Consider the following 14,051-nt stretch of genomic DNA (forward strand, 5'->3'; position numbering starts at 1 on the left):
GCTGAACTCTCTACATGGTGGTTTCTTTGTTGCTGAACTCTCTACAAGGTGAATTCTTCTAGCTGATCTCTCTACGGGGTAATTTGTTTGTAACTGAACTCTGTACAAGGTGCTTTTTTGTAGGTGATCTCACTGCAGGTTGATTTGCATGTAGCTGAACTCACTAAAGGGTGATTTGCATGTAGCTGAACTCCTTACATTGTGTCTAGTTTCTAGCTGATCTCTCTACAGGGTGATTTGTTTGTAGCTGAATTCACTAAAGGGTGATTTGCATGTAGCTGAACTCCTTACATTGTGTCTAGTTTCTAGTTGATCTCTCTACAGGGTGATTTGTTTGTAGCTGATATCTCTACAAGTTGATTTGTGTGTAGCTGATCTCTCTGCAGGTTGATTTATTTGTAGCTGATCTCTCTACAGGGTAATTTGTTTGTAGCTGAACTATCTATAAGGTGATTTTGTTTGTAGCTGATCTCTCTGCAGGTTGATTAGTTTTAGCTGAACTATCTACAGGGTGATTTACTTGTAGCTGAACTCCTTACATTGTGTCTAGTCTCTAGCTGATCTCTCTACAGGGTGATTTGTTTGTAGCTGATCTCTCTACAAGTTGATTTGTGTGTAGCTGATCTCTCTGCAGGTTGATTTGCTCGTAGCTGAACTTTCTACAGGGTGATTTGTTTCTAGCTTATCTCTCTACAGATTGATCTGTGTGTAACTGATCTCTCTACAAGTTGATTTGTTTGTTGCTGATCACTCTAAAAGTTGATTTGTTTGTAGCTGAACTCTCTGCAAAGTGTTTTGTTTGTAGCTGACCTCTCTTCAGGGTGATTTGTTTCTAGCTGATTGCTCTACAGGTTGATTTGTTTGTAGATGAACTCTCTACAGGGTGATTTGTTTGTAGCTGATCTCTCTACAAGTTGATTTGTGTGTAGCTGATCTCTCTGCAGGTTGATTTGTTTGTAGCCGATCTCTTTACAAGGTAATTTGTTTGTAGCTGAACTATCTATAAGGTGATTTGTTTGCAGCTGAACTCTCAACATGATAGTTTCTTTGTAGCTGAACTCTCTATGAGGTAACTTCTTCTAGCTGATCTCTCTACAGGGTGACTTGTTTGTAGCTGATCTCTCTACAGGATGATTTGTTTCTAGCTGAACTCTCTACAGGGTGATCTATTCATAGCTGAACTTTCTACTGGGTGATTTGTTTGCTGCTGAATTCTCTACATGATGGTTTCATTGTAGCTGAACTCTCTACAAGATAACTTCTTCTAGCTGAACTCTCTACAGGGTGATTTGTTTCTAGCTTATCTCTCTACAGGTTGATTTGTGTGTAATTGATCTCTCTACAAGCTGATTTGTTTGTAGCTGATCTCTCTACAGGGTACTTTGTTTGTAGCTGAACTCACTATAAGGTGATTTGTTTGTAGCTGATCTCTCTGCAGGTTGATTTGTTTTAGCTGAACTCTCTACAGGGTGATTGTTTGTCGCTGAACTCCTTACATTGTGTCTAGTTTCTAGCTGATGTCTCTACAGGGTGATTTTTTGTAGCTGAACTCTCTACAGGGTGATTTGTTTCTAGCTTATCTCTCTACAGGTTGATTTGTGTGTAACTGATCTCTCTACAAGCTGATTTGTTTGTAGCTGATCTCTCTGCAGGTTGATCTGATCTCTCTACAAGTTGATTTGTTTGTTGCTGATCGCTCTAAAGGTTGATTTGTTTGTAGCTGAACTCTCTGCAAAGTGTTTTGTTTGTAGCTGATCTTTCTACAGGGTAATTTGTTTATAGCTGAACTCTCTCCACAGTGACTTGTGTGTAGCTGAATTCTCTAGAGAGTGACTTAATTGTAGCTGAATTCTCTACAGGGTGCATGACTTGTTTATAGCTGAACTCTCTTCAGTGTAACTTGTATTGTGCTGAATCTCTACAGTGATATATTTGCTTAACTCTCCACATGCAGGGTGACTTGCTTCTTGCTGAACTGTCTATAAGATTAACTGTTTGCAGCTGAACTCCCTACAGAATAACTTGTAATGTAATAGAATTCTATAATGGAGTAAATAAATTAGCCAAATGCTCTATTAGGGTGACTGTTCTATTAGAGTATCTCGATCTCGCTTTTGCTACACGGAGTTGGCTTTCGAATCATAACTCAGTGGTTTGTAATCCGATTCTTCTGTGTGTTGATGAATGGATTCAAGGAGTCTATCGCCTATCTTCTTTTGCTGAGACACAGCCCTACGCATCTTATGCCGCCTTTGCCCATGGTTACCTTTCCAAGTGGAATTATTTTTTTCGTACCACTCCAAATATTTCCAACTGGCTTTCACCTCTTGAATCTGCTGTTCGCAGCCATTTTCTTCCTAAGTTAGTACTGTATCCTGTTGGTGACGTTGAGCGAGAATTGTTTGGCCTTCCTGTACGTTTTGGAGGTCTGGGCATCAGTAATCCTACCTTAACATCTGATGAGCAGTACACTTTTTCAAGGGAGCTGCTGCATGGCTTAATAGATTTGATTTACCATCAAAACCCTGCTTTGTCTGAAGATGTAGTTCATCATCAGCATGAGATTTTTCGTCATCTTTCTTCTGTCAAAGAGCGATCCTTATCTAACCAATTACAGTCCACACTTTCCAGCTGCCCTCCACCTTTGCGTTGGGCTGTTGAATGCTGCACCAAGAAAGGTTCTTCTTCTTGGCTTACTGCTCTTCCTCTAGAGCAGTATGGCTTTGCACTTCATAAGGGTGAGTTCATTGATGCCATTTGTTTAAGGTATGGCTACATGCCATCATGCATGACTATCATCTCACTGTGTGTGTGGCAAGGATTTTAGCCTATCCCACGCCCTTAGCTGCCCACATGGTGCCTTCCCAATTATTCGGCATAATGAAATTAGGAATCTGACAGCTAGTTTGATGTCTGAAGTCTGCCATAATGTCCAGATTGAACCACAGCTGCACCCTTTGTCCGGTGAGACCTTGCATTATCGCTTTGCCATTCAGGATGGTGACGTGAGGGTAGACATCAGGACTTCCGGCTTCTGGAGGTGCCTATACCATCATACCTTCTTTGATGTGAGGGTTTTAAACTGCTTTGCAGCTTCTAATCGTTCCTCTACACTATCTACTGCTATTAAAAAACATGAACTAGAGAAACGTCATGCCTATGAGGAACAGATTCGGGAGGTGGAGCATGGGAGTTTTACTCCCCTTGTTTTATCCACTTCAGGTGGCATGGGAAGGGCTGCTACCACCACTTATAAACATCTTGCTCGCCTGCTGAGCAAGAAGTGGAATTCCCCATATTCTGTGGTGATGGGCTGGCTCCGTTGTAGTTTGGGGTTTTCCTTGCCCGTTCTTCAGTTATGTGCATCAGGGATCACGCTCAAGATCCAAGTGTCCGTGTGTGCCTCCAACAGTTGATCTTGCTGTTGCTGAGGGGAACCTGCCTGCCCATTGAACCCTGGGCATGCTGTAGGGGGTACTGATGAAAGCCGGAATGGAACGGAACTAATAGGGGGCGTGCGCCAAGTTAAAAAACCGCTTTAAACAGGTTATGTGCTGTTTCCAACCAGGAGCGTAGCTAGCCAGAAGGTGATGGAGGGACAGGCATGCCCCCACGAAACGCTCGAAATCACTCACGATTGCAAAAAGGGCTAATGACCCAATGGTGGGCTAGCCAACATACGGTGTTGTAGTATTACAGCTTACACAACTAGCTACGTAACTGTTTCAGTACTGATTGCTTATCACTTATCAATGGAGGTAAATTCGTCGAAAATCATCGCACGTGCCACAACTGTACTCCAACAAATTCATCCACAGTCCGGTAGAACTATATTGTTAATATTTTAGTGCTAATACAAGTTACTTTATGTTAGCCACAGCTTGTGCTGCAGTCCTAGCACACTGCCGACAGGATGACATGTTCACTCACTACACTCCGCGAAATTCAAATGCCACGTATTGCACAGTGGCGTAGCTACACCCGGGCTGACACGGGCTTAAGCCCTGGTAAGTGAACATAAAGCCCAGGTAACTGAGGACAAAGCCCTAGTAAAGTTTAAGGAACTCTTAACTAAGCTGTGGCCTATATCTATGATTGTATATACCGTATATTATGGATAAAGTTAAAACTGAGTCTTATTTACAACACAATTGACAGTACTTACACTCCCAGTTGTTACTTGTACTCATTTGGTTGGTTCCAACCATTAAGGTGGAGTCTGGGACGTAAATTAAACCCACAATCGTATATTACAACTATATTCACGTGAGTTGATGATGTCAAAACGTGGATCGTCAAGCCGAACTTTAGCTGTAGGCCAGCTAACCCTTTTTGACTGCCAGAACAAAAGAAGGAAGAGCACCAATAACGAGGCTAGTAATGAATGTGTCGATCTGATAAACGGCACGAATAGCAGTAGTATTTGCGTGGCAGCTGCAGCTAACAGCTGCAATGCAACAACTGACAGTCCGCGTGAGAGTCGCACTGTACAACGTGAGTCTGACTCGTGTCCTTTGGCACTATACAATGAGCGGGCAATTGACACAGCAGGAAGCCAAGCCACTGAAGTGGACGCTGAACTGGTGACTGAAGAATTCGAGCCTGATTTTCCCAATGAGACCCATGAGAACAATTCAGATACTGAGTCTGAGGCACCTGGTTAGTTATGAACTTATGAATAAGCTAACTGCTGAATGGGTAATATAATTTTTATTATCATGTGAGTATCAAAATAACTGATGAATTATCTATTTTGCAGTTTATCCAATCACTGTGTCACAAAAGCTACCAATCTCTGGTCCACCATCTGACATAAGTTCAAGTCAAGATCACAGTCCTGTGCAACCAAGCCCATCAATATTTCGCTATCCTACAAAAAAGATGGGAAAGCAAAATCGATCATTCAATCCAAAGTGGTTCACCACTCACAGCTGGTTGGAATATTCAGTGGAAAGAGATGCTGCCTTCTGCTTTGCTTGTCGTCACTTTAATGCCAAAGGAGGAAAAAATGAAGATGTATTCACAAAAGATGGCTTCAGTGATTGGAAACACGCACCTGGTAAGAGTAAGGCTGGAATTTTAGAAGGTCATGCAAAATGTCTGACCCACACTTTAGCCATGCAGTCATGGAATGATTATAATAAAAATAAAAAGCTTGGGAAATCAATCTGCAATCACTTTGATTCAACTAGAAATAGACAAATTTATAACAATAGGCATTACTTAAAAAGTGTTGCAGAAACACTGCTCCTGACTGGCCGCCTTGAGATTGCCCTTCGGGGGCATGATGAATCTGAAAGCTCACTTAACAAAGGTAATTTTCTTGAAATATTTTCTATAATTGCCAAACACGATCCAATCGTCCAAGAGCGCATTGATAAAGGACCAAAAAATGCCACTTACTTATCCCCAGACATTCAGAATTCAATATTGAAGATAATGGGCAAAATGATCAGAGATAGAATCTCTGCTGAAGTGCATCTGTCTGGCTTTTTCTCATTGATGGCTGATGAGACAAAAGATGTCAGTAAACAAGAACAGCTATCTATAGTTGTGAGATATGTAGATAGAGAGGGAATTATCAATGAAAGATTCCTTACATTTGTTCAGGCTACAAGTCTTAATGCTGAGAGCTTATCTACATATATTATACAGGCTTTGGAAGAGCATAAGATAGATCCATCTATGATAGTGTCACAAGGATATGATGGTGCATCTGTAATGAGTGGGCACTGTACTGGTGTGCAGAAGCGAATTAAGGACAGATATCCTAGTGCCATATACATTCACTGTTATGCACACGTACTTAATCTTGTGCTTGTGGACTGTTCAAAAAAAGTTCAGCTAGCTCATGATTTTTTTTGCCTCCTTGAGTCTTTGTACGTTTTTATGTCAGCATCAAAAGCACATACAACCTTTGTAGCAACACAGAAAAGATTGCATCCAGATAAGCCTACACGCGAGTTGCAAAGACTAAGTGATACACGTTGGGCATGTAGGCATGGTGCTGTAAATGCTATTTGTTGCACGTTTGACTCATTGATTTCAACACTCGAAGAAATTACAGAGGGGTCTGACCGAACAAAAGCTGTTGAAGCCAATGGTTTGCTTTTACAGATTAAAGATTTTAAATATTTGATATCTTTGATTATTTTTGATCGAGTTTTAACTTGTACAAAAAGCCTGTCTGATAGTATGCAAAGCACACAGATTGATTTGAGTAAAGCTGCAAATTTAGTTGCAGCTACTGAATCTACCTTGCAGCATTTCCGCACAGATACTGAATGGGAAAAGTTGTTTACTTATGCAAAATCAGTAGCTGAAGCTAGCAACATTGATATCAATGATCCAGTGCAGTCACACAGACAGAGAAAAACACCTTGTCATTTTGATGATGGAATTGTGTACCAATCAATAGGAGCTAGAGATACACTGTCAACTAGTCAAAATTACAAGGTTGTTCTGTATTTTCCTGTTTTAGATTCTCTCCTACTGGAACTTAGGGATCGGTTTAGTCACAAAAACATCAAACTCATGAAGGCAATCTCCTCAATCAACCCACAATCAAATACATTTTTGGATGCATCCACCCTGAAGCCTCTTGCTATTGGGTATAACTTAGACTACGACTGCTTGTCTATGGAGGCTACTTTAGCAAAGAAAACCTTAGCTAACTATGAACTGGAAAATGTTCGTGATGTTTTTCTGGAATTGCTTCCATTGAAGAGTGCATTTCCAACTTTGATTAAGGCTGTTCAAATATCCATGACCATGGTGGTCAGCACTGCTCACTGCGAAAGGTCCTTCTCTGCTCTTAAGAGAATTAAAACATACTTGAGAGCATCTATGGGTGAGGAAAGGTTGAAGAACCTTAGTATTCTTGCCATTGAGAAGAAGCTTGCAAGTGAACTCTCTCTTGATGTTGTTGATTGCTTTGCTTCTAAAGACAAAAACACAAGGATTGTATTAAAATAACTACTGCATGTATAATACATTCAGCTATAGTTGGTTGTATTTTTATAAAATTAGCACAAGTTCATGAAGGCAGTTCTAAAATTAGCTACACACATGTATATTATGTCAGTGCACTTTAACTCACTTCTTGTTTTGATTTATTTCAGCTATAGCTACTATGGCTAGTCTACATCAAGGAATCTTAGTCATTCACCCGACCCCTGTATACATGCAGTGTACACTACACTATAGCTGCTGTAAGCATGAATTCATTTACTGTATTGTAAACTATTGTATATTTACTATAAACTAATAATACTATAATAGTGCATGACTAGCATGATAGGTCACAAAATTAATTAATGCATTTTAGACATTTTTGTAGCTGCTACATAGATCACATACTTTGTAAATTCTATTGAATAATATTGATGCCACTACAAATATCTCAATTATACTAGCTAAATTATCTACATACTCTGCACTCCAAAATTCCATCCCAAGTGAGTGATTTTTAATGCAAATTGCATCTGAGAGCACCTAAAATCTCAAAATTTCCTGGGGGGGCATGCCCCCAGACCCCCCTAGATAGCTCATGCTTCGCATTTCGCTGAGTGTGCTTTGCACACTGTAGAGAGTTACCACAAGTTAGATTCAGGTTTGATAGGTTAGCCCTGGTAAGCATAAAGGGCTGGCTACGCCACTGGCATGAAATCCCACCTGTCTCTCTTGCTAGCAGAACTTGTAAGCTTGTGACTGATCCACCTGACTGACTGATAAAGTAAAAAAATAGACTGCACTGCCGTAAAAAGATCTAGTGTGATCGACTCGAGAAAATAAACTTGGTACATTTAACACTTTATCACCTCGTAGCGGGCAGTAGGTTCGTAGCGTCATTCGGTCCCCTTCGTCACTTTAATTTAATTTGTTTAATGCACATACCTCATAATTGAGTGTTGTGTGCATGTGAAAAGATGTGAACTTAAAATAACTTGTGAGTTGTGACTCCTGCCGCGGTGAGAATCTTTAGAGCGGGTCACTCTTTAGATTCGAAAATGCTCTATCACGTGAGTAATCTAGGCTAAATAATTATAGAAGTGCCTCTAATATTTTCGTTCGGTGGATTCACGAGCGAGTTGAATGTTGTGTGTGCGCGTTCACTAGCAACCCCCTGGTGATACCGCTGAGTAGCGCACATAATTTATAGTCATTTGCGTGTCAGTTTATTACTGGTAAGGTTGTGACGGAGGTTTAAAAAAAACAACACTACGGTGATGGGGGGGCAAATGCCTCCCCTTGGCTACGCCTCTGTAATAATTCCAACTTTCACACAATAACTAGAATTAGTTCGCTACTGCTATAGACATGCTAGAAAACATTTGCTCGACGGATCTATTTAATGCCCACTGCAAGAATGCATTGTACAATTGTCTAAGTTGAAAAATGATCATTTAGCTAAGCTGTTAACCTATTTTTGTAAGCACGTTAATACAACATACTGCAGTTCGCTAACTCTCGTAAATCGCTGCCAATAATGGTAGAATTATAGTCGCTTCAGAAAACCAGAGACACTTGTACAAAACGGCTTGAATACCGCTACAACATAAAATACTACAGTAGTTTACCTTTTGGAATGGTAAGGAAGTAATTCTACATCAGGATTAAACTATGGATTTTATTTACACACCTTGCCACGTGGTGGGCATTTAATAGAACTTTCGAGCGAACAAATACTGGCATGCCTATTAACAGAAACAAACTAATTCTAGCACAATTCTAGTTATCGTGTGACAGTTGGAAATATTGCACAACCTGTTTTAAACGATTTTTAATTTGGCGCGCGCCCCGATTGGTTCCATTCCGTTCCGTTCCGGCTTTCATCGGTACCCGTACTGCTGTAGGTTCTTTTCTGTAGGTTATAATTAATTTTTCAAATATTTTCTTAGAATTCTATAGAGATGTGTGGGAGGAAAGGAGTGCCATTAGGGCCGGAGGAGAAAAAAAATTCTTCTGTACTACTGCAAGGACTTTCTATGAAGATTATTCCAGCTATACACCGATTTACAGTTCATTGCTCTAAGCGGTTTGCCTAGTAGGCGTGAAAACTAATACTTTTTTATTCATAAAAATCGATCGCGTAATTGTGACACTGGTTGGGTTTTGTGTCATATCTCCATGGTCTTTACCTCGATTCCTTTCAAACCACCAAAAGGCACTCCTTAGATGGTTACTCCATCTACATAGCAATTTTCAACTCATTCCATGAAGCGGTTTACCCTGTAGGCGTGACAACAAATCGATCTTAGTTACGCGAATAATCGGTCATAACTCCTGAACCATTCATCGTATTTGCACCAAAGTTGATGCTAGGATTCGCCTTTGGACTCCCTTTCCCTTTCTGTGTGCCAAATTTCAAGGCGATCGGACTATACGCGTTTGCGTTTTATAGCAATTTTTGCAAGTGTGCGAAAACACGAAGAAAAAAATCGAAACTTTGGCAGCTCATATCTCGGAAATGGCTGGAGCGATTTCCTTCAAATTTGGAATGTAAACTCCCCTGGCTGGCGGGCAACACTGTAGCAAATTTGGTTCCAATCGGATAAGGGATCACCGAGATACAAAGGTGTGAAAATGACGTTTTCTTTCTTCCTGTAAATATACTAACGGTGTGGCGCGCCGGCTTCTTGGGCCGCACGACACACTACCGTGTCTCTTGATCTATAGGCGCAATTGCACTTTTAAAGGAAACCTTGCAGAATATTACTGCAGATGAGCGCTTGATAACGGAATAGAAGATGCTAAACGATGTTTGACTTCGCTGAGAGATTAAGTAAACAACTTATAAATTTTCCACTCAACCTAGCTACAAATAATCGCAACAGGCAGTTTGCTGACTGACTTCTAAAAGCATTACTGAAAGTGATTGGTGACAATCCAGACAAGCACATGTGGATAAAATTTTGTCATACAAGATCTTCAGATAATTTTGAAATAAAATGGCTGGACTATTTGAAAGAAAGCAATCTGCCAGATGACCCAATGCCATGGCAGCATGTGACTATCAAGTATTTTGAATTTTTGTTGCAGACCAAACTGAAGCCATCAATGGCTACACTTCCCAATGAAGCAGATGTTGATTTTACCTATGAAAAAGAAAATGCCATAAGGTATATGAGTGGGCATGTAAAACTTCAAGCTTCCAGTAAATGTGGCACTACGGACTTTTTAGTTTCAAAAGATCCAGATGTTGCTGATGCCACTGAGTCGACCGACTGGATAAAGCTTATTGATTGTGGTGCCTTAGTCTATGTTACCAATGAATGCTTTCAGGTGTTTCTATCTATAGAATGTGCCATCTGTAGATATGTACAACACCATGAAACAAAGGATTCAGAAGTATTTGTGAACATGGAGAAGATTGTGATATCAGATAATAGTGTGCTAATTGACTGGTTGATGATAACAGGTGGTGAGGAATAAAAAAGATGCATTAATGTAGATTGTAAAGCACTGGATAACTATACTAGCAAATTCATTTGCAAAGCACATTTTAGAAATGTATAGGCAGGAAGCAAGGAAATCTACTGATAAAAGTAAAGGTCTCAGGACACGACTTTTCATTGATCAACTATAACAACATATTAACATATTAATTTCATCAAGTTACAATAAATTGGCTATATATACTTACAAAGATGAATCGATTACAAATAAAATACTAGCTAGGTACTTTCATGACGTTGTCTTTCTCAATGGCTGCTTAGCTGCAACAAAATGCACCTCGTTTTACTTACGCCCCCTACAATTTCCAGTAATTGTATCCACCCAGATTGCACTCATAATGCGGAAGTTCTCTGTGTTTTTTTACAAATTCTTACACTGTTGGGTTCTCATGACTCTTCCCACTCTGGCGCTGCATTCCAAAATACTTTTCCAGAATGTCCTGATTTATTCTGCTACTGAAAAAGCAAGTGGCCCCAGGTAGCTTCAGTATCATGGGTACAAACTCAACAAACAATGAAACTATTAGGAAAACAAAGTAGCATAATTACAGTGCTAGCTAGTTTATGCATTTATCACATGCCTGTTATATAAATTCCATCCCTTGTTTCTTGTGGAAGCAACATCATGCTCTTCTCCTTATCACTAAACCCTGTCCGCTTCATCACACTTCTCCTCCAGTCATTTAAATACAACAATACTCCTTTTAAGTACTATGTAGTGGTTACAAGTAACAATAAATTACAAATTGTACACTATTACCTGTAGTCTCCAGTCATCAGGTTTACAATATGGCATCAAAAGGGTTTTTTGCTATGGATACCAGTGGTGTAATTTGGTACATTTAGGAAATCAAAAAAATTATTTATTTTTCCAACAAAGTAAGCAGTTCACTGCCTCCAGTTAGGTGAAGTGCCTGTGAAACTGAATTACTCATTACCTGTAAAATTTAATAACAGCAATGCAGTAATGAAACACTATAAATATGCAAATTAATCATACTGACCTGAGCAGCAAGGCCGACTCTCATCTTCGAGTAACTTGTTAATTTCAAGTGCTCAAGCTTCAGTTTATGGACCATTGACACACCTTTTCCATCCTTCCTACCACAATTGCGAGCATATAATTCTTCAATGAAATGCCAACTGATTGATTGTCCATCACACTACAGAATAAACAGTTTTGCATAAAGAATTTATTTCAAATAGGTTACAGTTTTATGTTCACAGAATTGCTTTGTTTGCAAATTGGTAAAATTACAAAGATCAAAATTAACATACCCACAGATTCCTAATAGGACTAGCAAAAGCATTTGTAATTGTTTTAAGCAAGTGCGGAGGATCCGAAAAGAAATATATATCTTTGTGTACATGTTGTTGGCCACACAAGGCTTTTTTTTTGATGAATGCAATCAAAACAATTTTCTATTGATAGATGCTCCATCAGCTGTTATGCCCATCACATGGATACCATTACACTCAAGATGATCAATGGCTTGCCAAATTAATGGAAATAAATCATATCCAGTTCCAGATGCAATTGGAAATTGAGCATATGGGAACTTGATATCTGAGAAAATTCCTCTCACCATAAACACCATCATGATTTTTGCCAATGACCATTTAGATGGAGTATAAGATAAAACTGCTTCTTCAAAATCGTGCAACTCTTGTACAACACCAGAATACGCGATTAGAAATCCTGAGATTTTGTCATATACTAAACCCTTTGATGTACATTCATCAATTAGAATAATCACATACTTAGCCAGAGATGGTTTAAGCTTAAGTAATTCTAGTAGTTGCATATCAGCAATAGCACTAAAACCAAACTCTGTTGGGGCAAAATGTCGGTATTCACGTAAAGTTCTTGTGCTTGGTAAAGTAATCACTCCAGAATTTGTTAAAATCTCATAACTTTTCCTAAAACTATGATGGAGATATAGTGCCCAGCGAATTAATAGTGGATGCCATCTAATCTGCCTTTTGTTCTTGAGCGATAAGTTGTGATCTGTTGTTTCCAAAATATACTTTTAAATGATTCATCATTTTCACCATCTTCAGTATTTGTACTGCTGTACTTTTGTACCAAGTTTGTAATGTCATCCTGTAGATCTCCCTGTAAACAGATACCATTTATACGGTAACTACAAGTCAATTTGTCTTTTAAGCTTTTCAGTTGTCTGTGTAGTTCACATTTTCAACCTGTAGATTTTGGTTCCTTTGAGTTCTTTCTGGGGTGTCCAAATACCTAATGTTTATGCGACTACTGCTGGAGCAAGAAGCAACAGAGACTGCTTCTGTGTGTTTCCAAATATATCTAGCCTTGCTCCAAAGGTAACTGTCACAGTATTGCATGCAAGTTGAACATCTTTCCTTTCAGGAGCCAGGCTCTAGAATCCATTCACAATTTGTATGCTGGATTGTTAAATAGCGGGCATCATAGTATGCATTAATCTTTTCTCCTAAAACAAAATTATAATAATTAACATCATTTAGAACATATAACTGGCATGTGTGATACATAAACATAATTATGTGCATGGTGTATGTAGGTGTGTGTCTGAGTGTGTCACAAGTACCAAGCAGCATCCACTGAAGCCAATTGAGTGAAGATTTTGGATCATTCTATTATACAAACAACTGAACTCATCATGTACAATGTTATTAACTATTGAACTTTTTGTAATCCATTAACCTTTTGGTAATTCACTTAGCTTACTGTATTCATGGACTACAATTGCTTGTAACCATATTCTTTTCTTTTTCCAGTCTTTGTCCTTTTGTATATGATTGCTATGACAATTATAACAGTGTCATCAATCAATCTGCATATACTTAATTAAAGCTATCTTTGGCTTGTTCATGCTGATGCATACATGCATGCAACATCATACAAAGGCAATCAAGTACATAAGTTTCTTACCAGTTTTATCTTTGAACACCCCTTTGCATTCAGCTACAATAGGAGCAAATCTTGGATCTGCATTCCTTGCACACAGAGCATCTATCAATATAATCAACAATTTCTCTTAAACTATGTAAAGATGCCACTACAGATGGAATGCTTCGAAAAATGCTTGACAATGAAGGCATGCAATTGTTTCCAATGTGGAGTACCCGCTGTAAATTTTTGCCAACTTCTAAAGTTAGAACATTGCTACCATCCACTCTCACCAGATGAATTTTTGAAACCAGCTGACTTGAAGTAGCCATCAAAAACCAATTATTTATGCACTTCATATTGGCTACTCGACAATACAATTGGTTTAGCAAAGTGATACTTTGTGTCAAGAATATTTCTATTGGAAGTTGAACAATGTGTGATCCTGGCACAGGGGACATGATATGTATCTGATGTTTGCAAAGTATCCATATGGCAGGGATCGGTTTCTATAGGAGGATCTGTAGTACATTCTGTTTGAGGTTCAGTGTTCTCTGTCTGTGTCCCTTCATCTACACCAATATCATCTGCCTGTGTTGACACATGTTTTTTAGACCTTGTGATTAATCACCAACCAAAATAGATTTTGACTGCTTCCTTTGACTCTAACGGAACTTGTTTTTTTCCCATGATACCTTAATATACACACAAGA

The 14,051-nt window shown here is 39.1% G+C and overlaps 2 protein-coding genes across 5 annotated transcripts in view; one reads left to right on the plus strand and one right to left on the minus strand.

Annotated features, from left to right (window-relative positions):
- The window catches only part of LOC136237877 (uncharacterized), a 120,926-nt gene that overhangs the window by 1,933 nt on the left and 104,942 nt on the right, over nucleotides 1–14,051 (minus strand). Inside the window, exons 8-14 of one of the 4 annotated variants that reach the window (XR_010692625.1) lie at nucleotides 13,974–14,033; nucleotides 13,381–13,929; nucleotides 11,736–12,919; nucleotides 11,462–11,620; nucleotides 11,218–11,395; nucleotides 11,039–11,168; nucleotides 10,646–10,977 (exon numbers count right to left, since the gene is read on the minus strand). The exons of 1 other annotated variant lie outside the window; for it this stretch is intronic. The gene's annotated coding sequence lies outside the window, so the exon portion shown is untranslated. Of the gene's footprint in view, nucleotides 1–10,645; nucleotides 10,978–11,038; nucleotides 11,169–11,217; nucleotides 11,396–11,461; nucleotides 11,621–11,735; nucleotides 12,920–13,380; nucleotides 14,034–14,051 lie in introns of all 4 variants that reach the window. 2 more of the 4 variants (XR_010692624.1, XR_010692623.1) reach the window with 2 other exon arrangements.
- On the plus strand, nucleotides 3,968–6,975 carry LOC136238121 (zinc finger MYM-type protein 1-like). Its single transcript, XM_066028459.1, has 3 exons — nucleotides 3,968–4,494; nucleotides 4,552–4,659; nucleotides 4,760–6,975. The coding sequence occupies exons 1-3, from the start codon at nucleotides 4,275–4,277 to the stop codon at nucleotides 6,973–6,975; spliced, it is 2,544 nt and encodes an 847-aa protein (XP_065884531.1). The 5' UTR covers nucleotides 3,968–4,274.

The sequence above is a fragment of the Dysidea avara genome, chromosome 11 (assembly GCF_963678975.1).
Source record: "Dysidea avara chromosome 11, odDysAvar1.4, whole genome shotgun sequence".
NCBI classification, from domain to species: Eukaryota; Metazoa; Porifera; class Demospongiae; order Dictyoceratida; family Dysideidae; genus Dysidea; species Dysidea avara.

Bases quoted from the DNA above. Each gene is read 5' to 3' on its own strand.
- LOC136238121 (XM_066028459.1), top strand. From the start codon at position 4,275: ATGATGTCAAAACGTGGATCGTCAAGCCGAACTTTAGCTGTAGGCCAG. The intron at 4,495-4,551 runs GTGAGTCTGACT...TTGACACAGCAG, and splicing joins TGAGAGTCGCACTGTACAAC to GAAGCCAAGCCACTGAAGTG. The intron at 4,660-4,759 runs GTTAGTTATGAA...TCTATTTTGCAG, and splicing joins TACTGAGTCTGAGGCACCTG to TTTATCCAATCACTGTGTCA.